At 53.9% G+C, this 13167-nt stretch overlaps 1 protein-coding gene and 1 long non-coding RNA gene across 5 annotated transcripts in view; one reads left to right on the top strand and one right to left on the bottom strand.

Annotated features, from left to right (window-relative positions):
* Positions 1-2545: 2545 nt before the first annotated feature.
* Positions 2546-6395, top strand: LOC138850699 (uncharacterized). The gene is made up of 3 exons (XR_011390817.1): positions 2546-2627; positions 2794-2900; positions 6202-6395. It is a non-coding gene; the product is annotated as an uncharacterized lncRNA (long non-coding RNA).
* A 2780-nt stretch (positions 6396-9175) lies between these two features.
* PTAFR (platelet activating factor receptor) overlaps positions 9176-13167 on the bottom strand; it is a 30038-nt gene continuing 26046 nt past the window's right edge. For all 4 annotated transcript variants that reach the window (XM_070078974.1, XM_070078976.1, XM_008265869.4 and 1 more), the window contains exon 2: positions 9176-12280. In XM_070078974.1, coding sequence (XP_069935075.1) covers positions 11207-12235 — 1029 coding nt within the window. In that variant the 5' untranslated portion in view covers positions 12236-12280 and the 3' untranslated portion in view covers positions 9176-11206. The remainder of the gene's footprint in view (positions 12281-13167) is intronic.

Here is a 13167-nt window from a genome sequence, read left to right as displayed (position 1 = left end):
AGACCTTGGGAGGAGTTTCACCTAATTCACACTCAGCAAACCCTTTGTCCTGGAGCAGGAGGAGGAAGGGGAGGAGAAACTGTGGGAAGAACTGGACCTGTTTCCCTTGTAAGCCTCGGTCTGAACACAGACTGCGCTCAGCACTCAGCTCTCTGCTGAGCCGCCCGCCTGGCCTGCTGGGTATGTTCTTTCCATTCAGCCGTGTAACCTTGCTCTCCCCAGTCTGAATGGCTGGGAGTGCTCTCTCTCTCTCTCTCTCTCTGTTTCTCTCTCTCTCTCTCTCTCTCTCTCTTCAGGATTCTGTCTGGAGAGGTGTCCCTCCATTCTGATGGATGCCGTATCCCATTAACGCTTGCTACCTTGCTTCTCACTGCTCACCTGTCTTCTCTAAGAACATGAGAGAATTTTATTTCTCTCTCACATAAGAATGGTCCAGAAGTAGGCATTCGGGGACAGGAATTGTGCTCCACCGTTGTCATGGGCCCAGGCTTTTTGTATCATCGGTTCCATCGTCTTTAGCGCACAACTTTCACTTTCAAGATCATTCCAAGGCCCAGTATGGCTGCTGCAGCTCCAAATTTCAGGCCACGCGGAGAACACAAAGAGAGGGAGAAGCAGAAACAGCCGGAGCTGAGCCGAGTCCTCGGAGACAGTGTCCCAGACGACTCAATTCTTCCATTCCGCAGGAGATCAGAACACAGCCCCTCTCCCCCGGACGCCTCTCTGCACCCAGCTGAAAAAAGCCCTCTGCACACCCCTGGTTGCCTCACTGGACAGAAAATTTATAGCAGCAAAGGGCGGTCGCTCCTTAGAGACCTGAGTAGCTGTTAGCGCCCCTTCAGTTGCCTTCCCTGGGTTTGCTGCGCCTCCTCGGTTCTCCATATCCCTGCCGGGGCTGTTGAAGCTGCTCTCTAAGCCTGAATCCAAAGCCACGTCCTTGAGAATGGCTCACGCCCGGAGGCTGACTTGGCCACACATTTCCATTTGCTTTTCGCTTGCTGATTTCTCTTTTGTTGCAAGTCTGTGCTGGCCAAGACCTCTGCACAGAGAAACCATGATTCCTCCTGCACCTGATGTCTCATTGGCCAGAACTGATCAACAGGCTACCGCTACCTGCGAAGAAGTGTAGTCTGTGGCTCAGCGCACGGCTACGCCGAATAGGGGTCCTTGCATTTAGGAAGAGGGAGGGAATGGTGAGAGGCAGCCAGCATTCTTGCTACGGTGCATTGCTCCTGGCCACTGGTGCGTGTGCCTGTCCTTGGCAGATTACAACAGTTTCCCCTCCCTGGAACCTCCCGACACGTATGTGCAATGCCCGTCATTGTCTCCATTTTCACAACCTGGGAAACTGGGGCTCAGAGACAGGCGAGCTGCCACCTAAGGGTCAACAACTAGTGAAGGCAGAACTGGGAGAGAGGGGGCTGGTGCTGTGGCGTAGCGGGTAAAAATGCTGCCTGAGGTGCTGGCATCCCATAGGGGTCCCGGCTTGAGTCCTGGCTGTTCCACTTCCGATCCAGCTCTCTGTTATGACCTGGGAAGGCAGTGGAAGATGGCCCAAGTGCTTGGGCCCTGGCACCCACGTGGGAGACCCGGAAGAAGCTCCTGGCTCCTAACTTCAGATCAGTGCAGTGAACCAGCAGATGGAAGACTCTCTCTCCCCACCCCCCTTTCTCTCTCTCTCTGCCTTTCAAATAAATAAATAAATCTTAAAAAAAAAAAAAAAAAAAAAAAAAAGAACTGGGAGAGAAACCGAAATGAAACACCAGGGCTGGGTTCCCCCCTCCCCGCTCTGGCCTCCCTGAAGCTGCTGCTGCTGGGGTTAGAGATCCTTTGCCGTGAAACCCCGGGCCCTGGGATTGTGCGTCAGCAACCAAACAACCCTGTGGGGAGCTCCATCACCTTCCTTTCCAGTCCCTTCCTCTCCCCAGGGCCCAGGGGACCGAGAGTGTGTGTGTGTGTGTGTGTACGCGTGTGAGAAGTGCCTTCTGGGAAGCTGCACTCTCTAGCCGACCCCTCAGCCTGAAGCAACATCTGTGCCTGCTGGAGAGATGGGGGTGGGCTCCCTGGCCTTCAACACCACCCAAGCCCCACCCCAAGTGTCCAATTATCCCCTTGGGGAGGAAGGAGAAGGGACTGAAAGATGTTATACCCACTTTACAAATTAGGTGGGTGACAGAGCTGAGGTTTATAGTGGCTCTGATTAGTAGCACCTGCCGGTTTCTGTGGTGGTAAAAACTCCGAAGGGGCTGATTTCCAGCCACCAACACGGCGTCTCAAACACAGGGATGGGGGAAAATGCTCCCAGCAAATTCTCTCAAGCCCAGGTGAGCCTTGAATAACAAACATAAGCCTCTGGGATTTTGAACACAGCTGCCATTTGCTACAGGGGGAGGACAGGTGGCATGGGTCAGCTAGATGAAGGCCCCACCCTGTGTTATCTCATCTGTCAGTCAAATAGCCCCCCTTCACCCAGGGACCTGGGGTGGGCGGTGCCAAGGAGCCACGCCCCTTCCGACCTTATAATAAAGGCCGGCCCATGATACCAGGACAAGAGGAGGTGCTGAAGGGCCCGCTCGGTACTTCCCACCCCCACCCCTTTTCTCTGCCTGGTCCACGTCACTCCTCAGGTATGCCCACCTGTGTGTGTGTGTGTCTCTGTGTCTCTGCTTTCTCACCCTTTAAATCAACTTTCTCACTTTGAGCACCCTCTCTACGTGCCTATGCTTAAAACGCTTCTCTCAGCAGAAGGCAAGGACCTGGAATAAAACTAAACCCGCCTCTCCCACTTCACAGGGACCTTGCAGCTCCTGGCCCATCACTGGACAGTTGCAGAGCAAAAGGACATCCAGCCTCTTCATGCCGGGCCACACAGAACCAAGCCCACCACCTGTGGAGGGAAGGTGAGTGACTAAGCCCTCCCCGCGCAGTAACTCCGGCAGTGTGCTGCCTCCGCCGCGGTACGCATCATCTCCAACATGAGAAGCCCCTGCGAGGAAGTCCCCTCGTGGAGCCTCGATTTCTCCCCGTATCATCTGCTGCTCCCTACCCCATCCTGCCCGTTTTTCATGTCTTCTCGCACAGTAACATAAAAGTCATCGCAAGTGTTGTCACTGCACAGCACAGGTGCATCGGGTACTGCCGCATTGCAGGCAGCCATCGCCCCCATCGAGCCCCAGGACCGGGTCACCGATCTGAACCCAACCTTTAAAGGCTGTCTCCCCAAGCCCACAGTAACCCCCTTCTAACCTGCCTCTACGAATTGGACCACCCTACCAACAGCTCATAGAAGTATAATTGTGCGGTGTTTGTCTCGCTGCTTGCGAGACGCCTGTGTCCCATATCAGAGCGCCAGTTGAGTCGCAGCTGCTGGACTTCCAGTCCAGCTCCCTGCTAATGTGCATGGGAAGCAGTGGATGCCGCTCAAGTCCTTCAGTCCCTGCCACCCTCCTGGGAGACCAGGATGGAGTTCCTGGCTCCTGGATTCATCCTGGCCCAGCTTTGTTGCAGCCATTGGGGGAGTGAACTGGCAGATGGAAGAACTCTCTCCCTCTGCCTCTCCCTCTGTGTCGGATGCTCTGCTTTTAAACATTTTTTTAAAAGAAAGAATTTCTGGGGTTGGCGCTGTGACTCAGTGGGTAAAGTCCCAGCCTGCAGCACTGGCATCCCACAGGGACACTGGTTCAAATCCTGGCTGCTCCACTTCCGATCCAGCTGCCTGCTAATGCACCTGGGAGGGCAGTGGAGGATGGCCCAGGTCCTTGGGCCCCTGCACCCATGTGGCTCCTGGCTTTGGATTGGCTCAGCTCCAGTTGTTGCTGCCATTTGGGGAGTGAACCAACAGATGGAAGACCTCTCTCTCTCTCTCTGTCTCTGCCTCTCTCTGTAACTGTCTTTCAAATAAATAAATCTTTTTTTAAAAAGAAATATTTTCTATTGTACTCTATGCCACATTTTGTTTATGCAGTCATTCCTCAATGGCCAATTGGATTGCTTCTTCTTTTTGGCTGTTGTGAGTAATGTTTTATGAATATTGGTGTACAAATATCTGAGTCCCTAGTTCGAATTCTCTGAGTATACACCCAGAGGTGGAATTCCTAGGTCATATGGTGATGCTAACTCTAGTTTTCTGAGGAGCCGCCATACGGGTTTCCATAGCAACTGCCCCATTTGACATTCCTCCTAGCAAAGCAAAAGGCTTCCGTTGCCTCCACAACCTTGCCAACACTTGTTATTTTCTGTTTTTAAGTCACTGAGGTTTTGATTTGCTTCTCCTTGAAGATTAGTGATGTTGAGCATTGTTTATGCGCTTATGGGGCCCTGCCTGTCTCCTTCGGAAGGCTGTGTGTTTCTTCAAGCGCTTTGCCCATTTTGAAAAGCAAGTTGTGAAAAGCAAGTTGTTTGTTTTGTTCTTGTTGAGCTGGAGTTCTTTTTCTTTATTGTGCAGGTGTCAGTTCGTTTTCTGTGCTAACTCACAGGCCGGGTTAATTATGGAGAAAAGACATTGACTTCGCTGTTCCTGGAGGTTCAAGATCCAAGTGTAGTGGTGGTCTGGCCAGCAGTCCTGAGGCTGTGCCAGGAGATACAAGGCAAGAGCTGGGGGACACAGGCCAGCGCTGTGGTACAGTGGGTTAAAGCCCTAGCCTGCAGCACCCACATCCTATGTGGTCACCGTTTGGAGTCCTGACTGCTCCACTTCTAATCCTGCTCTCTGCTGATGCACCTGGGAGAGCAGTGGAGAATGGCCCAAGTCCTTGGGCCTCTGTAGCTATGTGGGAGACCTGGAAGAAGCTCCTGGCATTTTGGGAAAGAGCCAGCAGATGTTCATTCCCTAATTGGCCGCATTGGCCAGAGCTGCATTGATCTGAAGCCAGGAGCCAGGAGCTTCTCCCAGGTCTCCCACATCAGTGCAGGGACCCAAGGACTTGGGTCATCTTCTATTGCTTTCCCAGGCCATAGCAGAGAGCTGGATTGGAAGTGGAGCAGCCAGGACTCGAACTGGCGCCCATATGGGATGCCAGCACTGTAGGCGGTGGCTTTACCCACAGTGGCAGTCCCCCGTGGTTGCCTTTTCACTCTGCTGTAGCGTCCCTTGATGCTGCATCCTCCCTTTCTACGCAATTTTTTACATTTATTTGAGAGGCAGAGAGCTGGAGAGAGAGAGAGAGAGGTTTCCCTCTGCTAGCTCACTCCCCAAATGCCCACAGTGGCCAAGACTGGGCCAGGGTAAAGCTGGGAGCCAGGAACTCAAGCCAGGGCTCCCAGTGGGGGTTAAGAACCCAAGTACTTGAGCTATCTGGGTCCACATTAGCAGAGAGCTGGAAGGAGGAGCCAGAGCCGGGCATCGAACCCTGGCACTCAGATGTGGGACCAGGGCGTCTTAACCACCAGGCTAGGGGCCCGCCACTCCCTTTCAAGGACCAGCTATTTCCTTCAAGGGTAAAATCCCCTGAGTCATGCGCGTGGTCATTCTGTTTTCAGAATGACTGGGAAGTCTAACCGCAGAAAAGCCTGACTTGCCAGACTCTCTTCCTCAATTTCACTTCCTAAGGAAAATACGGGGTTACACAACGTGGGCTCGAGGGACCCGACTGCAGCGGAGAGTGAGGCGTTGTGGACAGTGACACGATCTGTAACCACAGCCGTGACAACCGCCAGGCTTACTTGTGCCCCCCTTCGAAGCAATTCTGTGTCCTCAGAACCATTTCTTGCGGCGACAGTACTGGTGACGGTACCGTCAACTCGCAGACCCAGCGAGGTGAAGTCATCTCGCAGACCCAGCGGAAGTGGTGGGGTCAGAACGTGCACCCTAGCAATGTGGCCTCTGAGGCCGTTGCATTGCCCTGTGACCCTGGGCAGGTTTGGGACGCTGAATAACCTGAATTCAGACTGAAATGACTTGTGAGTTGTGATCACAAAGCTGTTAGTAATCTGAGAGGAATGCAAAGTATAAAGGAGACTTGACCACCTGCAGTGTGAAAGGGGCTGTGCCAGGTGCAGGTGGGGATGGGGGAAGCTTCCAGGGAACTGTGGGTGGGAGCACAGACGGGCGGCCTTCCGGAAGCCCCTTGGCAGTCTGAGAAGTAAGCAATCTGTCAGATCAAATGCCCAGTGCTGTGGCATAGCAGGTAAAGCTGCCACCTGTGACACCAGCATCCCATATGGGTGCCTGTTCAAATCCCATCTGCTCCACTTCCGATCCAGCTCTCTGCTCATAGTCTGGGGAAAGCAGCGGAGGATGGCACCCGTGTGAGAAACCTGAAAGAAACTTGAACTAGCCCTGGGCATTGCGGCCATCTGGGAAATGAACCAGCGGATGGAAGACCTCTCCCCAACCCTGCCTCTCCTCTCTCTGTGTAATTGCGACTTTCAAGTAAAATAAATAAATCTTTAAAAAATAATAAGAGTGGGAATAAGAGGGGGAGGAGATGTACAGTTCAGCACATGCTCACTCGGACTTGTAGGAGCCAAGGGAGAGAGCCATATGGATATGTGGGACAAAACAGACCAGGCAGGGGAAGAGTCATTTCTCCCCATAGATTCTTGGGAGGAGGAAGTGAGGTCAAGTTCCTCTCGCACAGTCATTGGACAGCAAATGTTGAGTGGCTCCCCCCCACCCCTGTTTCTCCACCTACAGAGATGAGGATGCAGGTGACCACGAAGAGCGCCTCTAGGCCACGTGACCATCTGGTTTCTGAGTTCTTTAAAGCGCTGTGTTCACTGCACCCAACACCTGCAGGAGTGCCCCCTCCAGCTGACCACAAAGCCAGAGCCCAGGACAGAGTCATGGCTGCTGGGGACTCAGCCTCAGGGCAGCACAAGAGACCTCAAAGAAGAAGCTAGAAACAGCAAGGAGGAGGCCCCCACGCCAGTGAGCACCAGAACTGTGCCCAGAGAGGCGTGGGCAAGGGTACAGTCACCTTCAGAGTGGAGAGAAGGGAAGGTCCCAGGCCTGCTTAGGCAGACCTCGGTTTGGCTATTATTCTGCCACTTACTAGCTCTTTTACCTTTTAAGTCATTAAAGCAGGGTTTGGGTGTGGAGCAGTGGCTTTATCACTTCTGGGGATGACTGCATCCCATAATGGAGTGCCTGGTTCCAGCCCTGGCTGCTCCACTTCTGAACCAGCTTCCTGCTAATGTAGTCCCTGGGAGGAACAAAAGATGGCTCAAGAAGTTCGATTCCTGCCACCTACATGGGGAATCCAGATTGAGTTTCAGGCTCCTGGCTTCAGTCTGGCACAGTCTTGGCTATTGCAGGCATCTGGGAGAGTGAACCAGCAAATGAAAGATGTCTGTCTGTTTCTTGTCTCTGTTTTTCTCGGTGTGTGTGTGTGTCTGTCTTTCAAGTAAAAAAAGAAAAGAAAATCACTGAACCCTCTGAGTCTCAGTTTCCCCACCAGTGAAATGGATGTGAAAATACCTGTTTTGTAGGGTGGCTGTGAGGGCTCAGTGAGATAAGACATGAAAGTGGCAAATAGCTGGGGTTCAACAAAAAGTTGGCTCCCTTCCCTCTGTTACTTGTACCTGGGAGGGAGCCGCTGTGTCTCATTAAGTCAGCCCAGGCTGTCACTTGTGTTATCCCTTAGTGTGGGGGATAAAGTCACCTTCCTTTCTGGGAAGGTAGGAGACTCCAGTGAGATAACTGATACAACTGTACTTGGCATAGTTAGTGCATTAAATAGGAACTCCATGGGCATTTGCTTTATGTGACTGGAAGGGTGGGTGGATGGGTAGATGGATGGATGGAAGGGTGGATGGATAGAAAGGTGGGTTGATGGGTGCATGGATGGGTGGATGGATGGGTGAGTGGGTGGATGGATGGATGGGTGGGTGGATGGGTGGATAGAAAGATGAGTGGATGGGTGCATGGATGGGTGGATGGATAGGTGGGTGGAAAGATTTTTTGCTGGCAGGATGATCTACACAAACACAAGCTTCGTTAAGAGTGGGAATTTACCAGGTTTTATTATCTCCTTCTGCGGCCTCAGGGCTGAGCACAGATAACACAGAGGTGAGTTACACCAGGCCTGAACGTGCTCAGTTGTGGGCTGCCGTGACCTACACTTGCCGCTCTGTGTCTAGGACTTACTCGGTGAGGCCATGTCTCGCCTGAGCCAAGGTTCTCCGATTGAGATCCGTGGTAGCTCCCTGAGGCGAAGGCTGCAACCAGGTGAGGCTCCCCCCAACCCCGTGAATGGAGGAAGCCTTGGAAATTCTAATCAGTGGTGTCTCATGAAAGAATTCAGCTCAGCTTTCCCCGCTGTGAAAATTCAGAGCAGCCCCGGCTACGATCACTGAGCCCCTCTGAGCCCCGAGTTCCCCTCAGTGAAATGACGGGATTGTTCCCTCCCAGCTCCAGAATGTTCTGATCCTCTGAGAAGCCCCTATATGCCTTGAAAACAGGACAGAGAACTTTGGAAGAGCGCATATAAATGCCTTTCCCTCGTGTCCCTATACAGCCTCCTTCAACCCTCCTGAAATAAACGCACGGGCTGGCGTTGTGGCACGGGGTGGTTAAGCTATGCTTGGAACACGGGCATCCCATATCCGAGGGCCACTTTGAGTTCTGGCTGCTCCACTTTCAGTGCAGCTTCCTGCTAGGGTGCCTGGGAAGGCAGCAGAAATGGCCCCAGGACCTGGGTCCCTGCCATCCATGTGGATTTCCAGGCTTCTGGCTTCAGTCTGGTCCAATCCCAGCCTTCGTGGCCAATGGAGGAGCGCACCACAGTATGAAAGATCTCTCACTCTTCCTGTCTTTCTCTGTCACTGTGCCTTTCAAATAAATATTCAAAAAAGTAAATAAACGCACATATGTTGATGTCTGCTTATGCTGTACTCTGGGGAAGCTGTACACTTTGGAGACAGGCGGATCTCAATTCCAGGCTGTGTGTGAGATCCAGTTCCTGCCCCAGGAGAGAGAAGACAGACATTGAAGTGGGTAAGCCTCAGTAATCACAGGCGGCTGACAACAGGAGGAGTCCTAGGTCACGTGAGAGAGGAACAGAGCCTCTGAGGTCACAGAGGAGCACTGGGACTATGAGACGTCGGCAGGACTGAAGCCTGGTAGGCCACTTAACACACCCCTCCCCCTCTTAGGAGCGGGGTGGGGGGGACGGGACTGCCTGGGCATTGTAGCAACCTCCGGGGAGAAGCAAGGGGGAAATCATGAGTTACCATCTCAGAACGCTCGCTTTCTCTTTATTGAGCACTTCCTGAATACAAGCCCCACGCACTTGATATGCATTGCAGCCAGTTCCCAAAGGGCACAAGTCACTGGGGCAGAGCAGGTGAACCTCACGGGAACACAAAGTGACTTTTTTGCCCACCACGGCCACATTTTGATGCTTCTCCTCACCTCTTGGTGGCAGGTGGCATTAGCTTACGTAAAAAGGAAGGGCCGGGGATACACAAAGGATTGGAATTCAGTGCTTACTGCATCCCCCACTCTTGGTTGCAAGTCTGACACCCACCAAACCAGCTTTAGCAAAACAGGGAGAAGGTGTCCTGATTGGGGACCTTCACACGGCCCAAAGCAGAGTGCGACTGAGATGCACCTGGAGGAGGAGAAGCGGGGAGGGGCCGCGCCCTCTCCCTGCCTGTCACCCATGGGTTCACTGGTCTCCGCCTTGCTAGGCACAGCACCCTGGGCAGAGTCATCTTCTGTCCTCCATTCCTGCATATGCTGCCCCCAACACACACACACACACACACGTACACATACACACAGCTCGGAGTTTAACACAGGGGACCCTCAAAGCCCGGAGCAGGCATCCCTGAGCCTAGGCATCCCCTGAGATCTTCCCGCTCCTGTTGGGGATGCAGGGAGCTAAATCATCAGGAGAGGAGAACACCTGGAACACACAGTCACCTTGACCTGGAGGTGTCTGCCTTAGCACACACTGTCCAAAAAGGTTTTACCTTACCCATAACACCCTTGAGAGGTAGGATATTCAGCTTGCTGGTCCTTCAGTGAAAGTGACAAAGCTAAGACTTGAGCCCCCGGGTCTGTGTGGCACCAAAGCGCCACAGCGCTGCACTAGTCATCTGGTCACCCTCCGCTGAGCCCAGCCCACAGCTGCCATCCCAGACCCCAGCAGGCAGTCATCAATGGAGCCAGGAAGCCAGCCTCCCAGCTCCCCGGGGACACTGGCTGGGAGGGAGACAGACTCTCAGGAGAACAGAGCTCCTCCCACCCCTGAGTCTCAGCTGTAGGTTCTACTTCAGGTACTGGTCTCAGGGTGCGAGTGGTCTCAGGGTGGGAGAGCAGGCTCATTGGAACATATTTGCTGCAAATCCTAAGCAGACTTCAAGATTCTTGAGAGAAGCTCACACCTGCCAGTGCTTGGGACTGTACCACCCTCCCACCTCGTGGAAACTAGGCTAGGGGGGCTTCCCAGAGAGTGTGGTGGGGAAGGGCTCAGGCACTATCCAGCCCAAGAGCCTACACCCATGGAAACTTCTGGACATTGCGTGTCCTGGCCAATTATTCTTTGAGAGGCCTTTGCCCACCCACTACTGTATCTGCTGCTAAGACACAAAGATGGAGGTGGTGGTGCTGTCTCTGCTATGCCTCCAGAGCTAACCCAGGCCAGCGGTTAGAGAGAGAGACACGTGCCTCAGGAAGCAGATCCATGTCCTGTTGGTCTACGGGTGCTTTGTCTTCTCGGTCACCATCCAGGACAGGCTGCTGGCTGAGTCAGGAGAGGGTTCCACCGAGCCACTTGTCCTGGGAAGCGTCACAAAGAGCTGTGCCCATGGGTGGAGAGGAGGTGGCACCACCCCAGCTCAAAAGCCTGCCCCACTGATACTGCCACACAGTCAGGGGGAGTCCCTTCCCCAAACCCCCTCTCTGCCTATAGCACTTGGGAGTAGTTGCCCAGTGCTTTAGGCTGGGTGAATGGGGTGGCTCGAAGTCTGCCCCCAAGGTCTGCACCTGACCCTGACCTTCTTCCTTGCTGCATCTGACCCACAGGATCAGGAGGAAGTCGCCGGCCACAGTTATTACAGGAAGTGCCCCCAGAGGTAGGTGATGGGGTTCATTCAAATTCTGCACCCGCATCCCTGCCTGGGTGTTGCAGCCTCTGCACCCAATGGGCCACGGGTGCCCAGGGAGGAGGTGCCCTGATGTCCCGTCTCTCCCAGCTCAGCCCGTCCCATCCGTGATGTCCGTGGAGGACAAAGCTTTGGGCCTGGCCTCAACCAGCAGGAGTCAGTTTTTGAGGGCCTTGGCAGGGACCTGGCTGAGCGGCACGATCGCTTCGGTGCCAGTCTCCATGGTGACACGGGAGCACTGCCGGCTGTTGCGCATGCTGTAGATCTTCTCCGTGAGGTGCTTGCGGAACTTCTTGGTGAGGAAGCAGTAGATGACAGGGTCTAGGACACAGTTGGTGCTAAGGAGGCAGAGGGTGACTTGGTGTGCATCATTAATAGCCTGGTGGAAGTCCGTGTTCCGGAAACCCAGCTCGGCCAGGGTCCAGGGCAGCTGCACCACGTGGTGGGGCACGAAGCAGATGATGAACACGGCCAGGACCGTGCAGACCATCCACAGCGCCCGGCGCTTGACCTCCGCGTTGCGGGGCTGCTGCACCGGCTGCGTCAGCAGCGTGCGGATGATGACCAGGTTGCAGATGAGGATGATGAGGAAGACGATGAAGAAGCTGGCCACGATGAAGATGTGGATGAGGAGGACTGGCATGCTGCCCTTCTCGTAGTGCTCAAAGCAGCGGGTGACGTTGCCCGAGCCCGCCTTGTCGGCCACAATGTTGGTGGAGTCCAGGATGAGGAAGTAGGTCGCGGCGGCCGAGATGGACACCCAGATGACCAGAGACAAAGCGATGCCACGCTTGCGGGTGGTGGCCTGAGCAGTCTGGATGGGCTGGGTCACCGCCTGGAAGCGGTTGTATGTGATGACGCCCAGGAAAGCCACAGAGCAGTAGGTGTTGATGAAGAAGAGACAGCCGGCCAGATTGCACAGGAATTTGGGCAGGATCCAGTTGCCCTGGTTGTGGTAGTAGATGATCCACAGTGGCAAGGTGATCAGGAAAAGCAGGTCCGCCACGGTGAGGTTCACCATGAAGATCTTGATCTCGTTGAGTTTCTTGGAAGGGTACAGGTGGGCAAAGACCCATAGCACGTAGCCATTGGCAACAACCCCCAGCACAAAGATGATGCTGTAAACAATCGGGAAGAGGGTGTATCGGAACTCAGAATCTACCCGGGAGGAATTGTGTGGCTCCATCTCTCAGGACTGGAAGGGTCACTGGTCATCGGGTCCTGGCTATGCCTGGAAGACCAGAGGAGGATTCTGGTTAATAAAGAGCCAAGAAGGGACTGTCCTAGCCCATCAATTCCAGGACGGCCTGCTGTGGTGTGAATGATGCTGTCGCCTCCAAAATTCATGCTGAAACTTTGTGCTCCATGCAACAACAAGAAATGTGACCTTCGAGAGGTGGAGAGCGCAGAGGCCTCAGGAACAGGACTGGTACTTTCTCTCTCTCTCTCTCTTCTTTAATATTTATTTATTTGAGAGGCAGAGTTACAGAAAGAGAGAGGGAGAGACAGAGAGAGGTCTTCCATTCACTGATTCACCAAATGGCCACCACGGCCAGAGCTGGGCCAATCCAAAACCAGGGGCCAGGAGTTTCTTCTGGGTCTCCTACACGGGTGCAGAGGCCCAAGCACTTGGGCCATCTCCACTGCTTTCCTAGACACATTAGCAGAGAGCTGGATCAGAAGTGGAAGAAGCCAGGACACGAACCAGCACCCATATGAGCTGCCGGCACTGCATGCAGAGGCTTTACCCGCCATGCCACGGTGCCGGCCCCTGGTACTTTCATAAAAGGGTTCAAGAGTGAAGGGAATATTCTTTCACCCTCTTTGCCCTTCTAGCCATCTGCCAGGTGAGGGCACACACTCAGGGGGCCATCCTGAGGAGCAGGCACCCAGCCTAGCGGGTAAGTTGTTGCTTGAGATACCCACATTCTAGATGAGAGTGCCTGGTGTTGAGTTCTAGCTCCACTTCCAACTCCAGCTGCGTGCTGATGTGCACCCTAGGAAGGACCGGGTGACGGCTCAGGTAGTTATGTCTGTGAACCATGTGGCAGATGCTGAGGGGTTCCTGACCAGGATGGGCATTTGGGGAATGAACCAGCAGGTGTCCATCTGTCTCTC

The sequence above is a fragment of the Oryctolagus cuniculus genome, chromosome 7, assembly GCF_964237555.1.
Source record: "Oryctolagus cuniculus chromosome 7, mOryCun1.1, whole genome shotgun sequence".
Lineage (NCBI taxonomy): Eukaryota > Metazoa > Chordata > Mammalia > Lagomorpha > Leporidae > Oryctolagus > Oryctolagus cuniculus.
The sequence above is the reverse complement of the archived record's forward strand: the minus strand, read 5'-3'. Positions and strand labels throughout refer to the sequence as shown.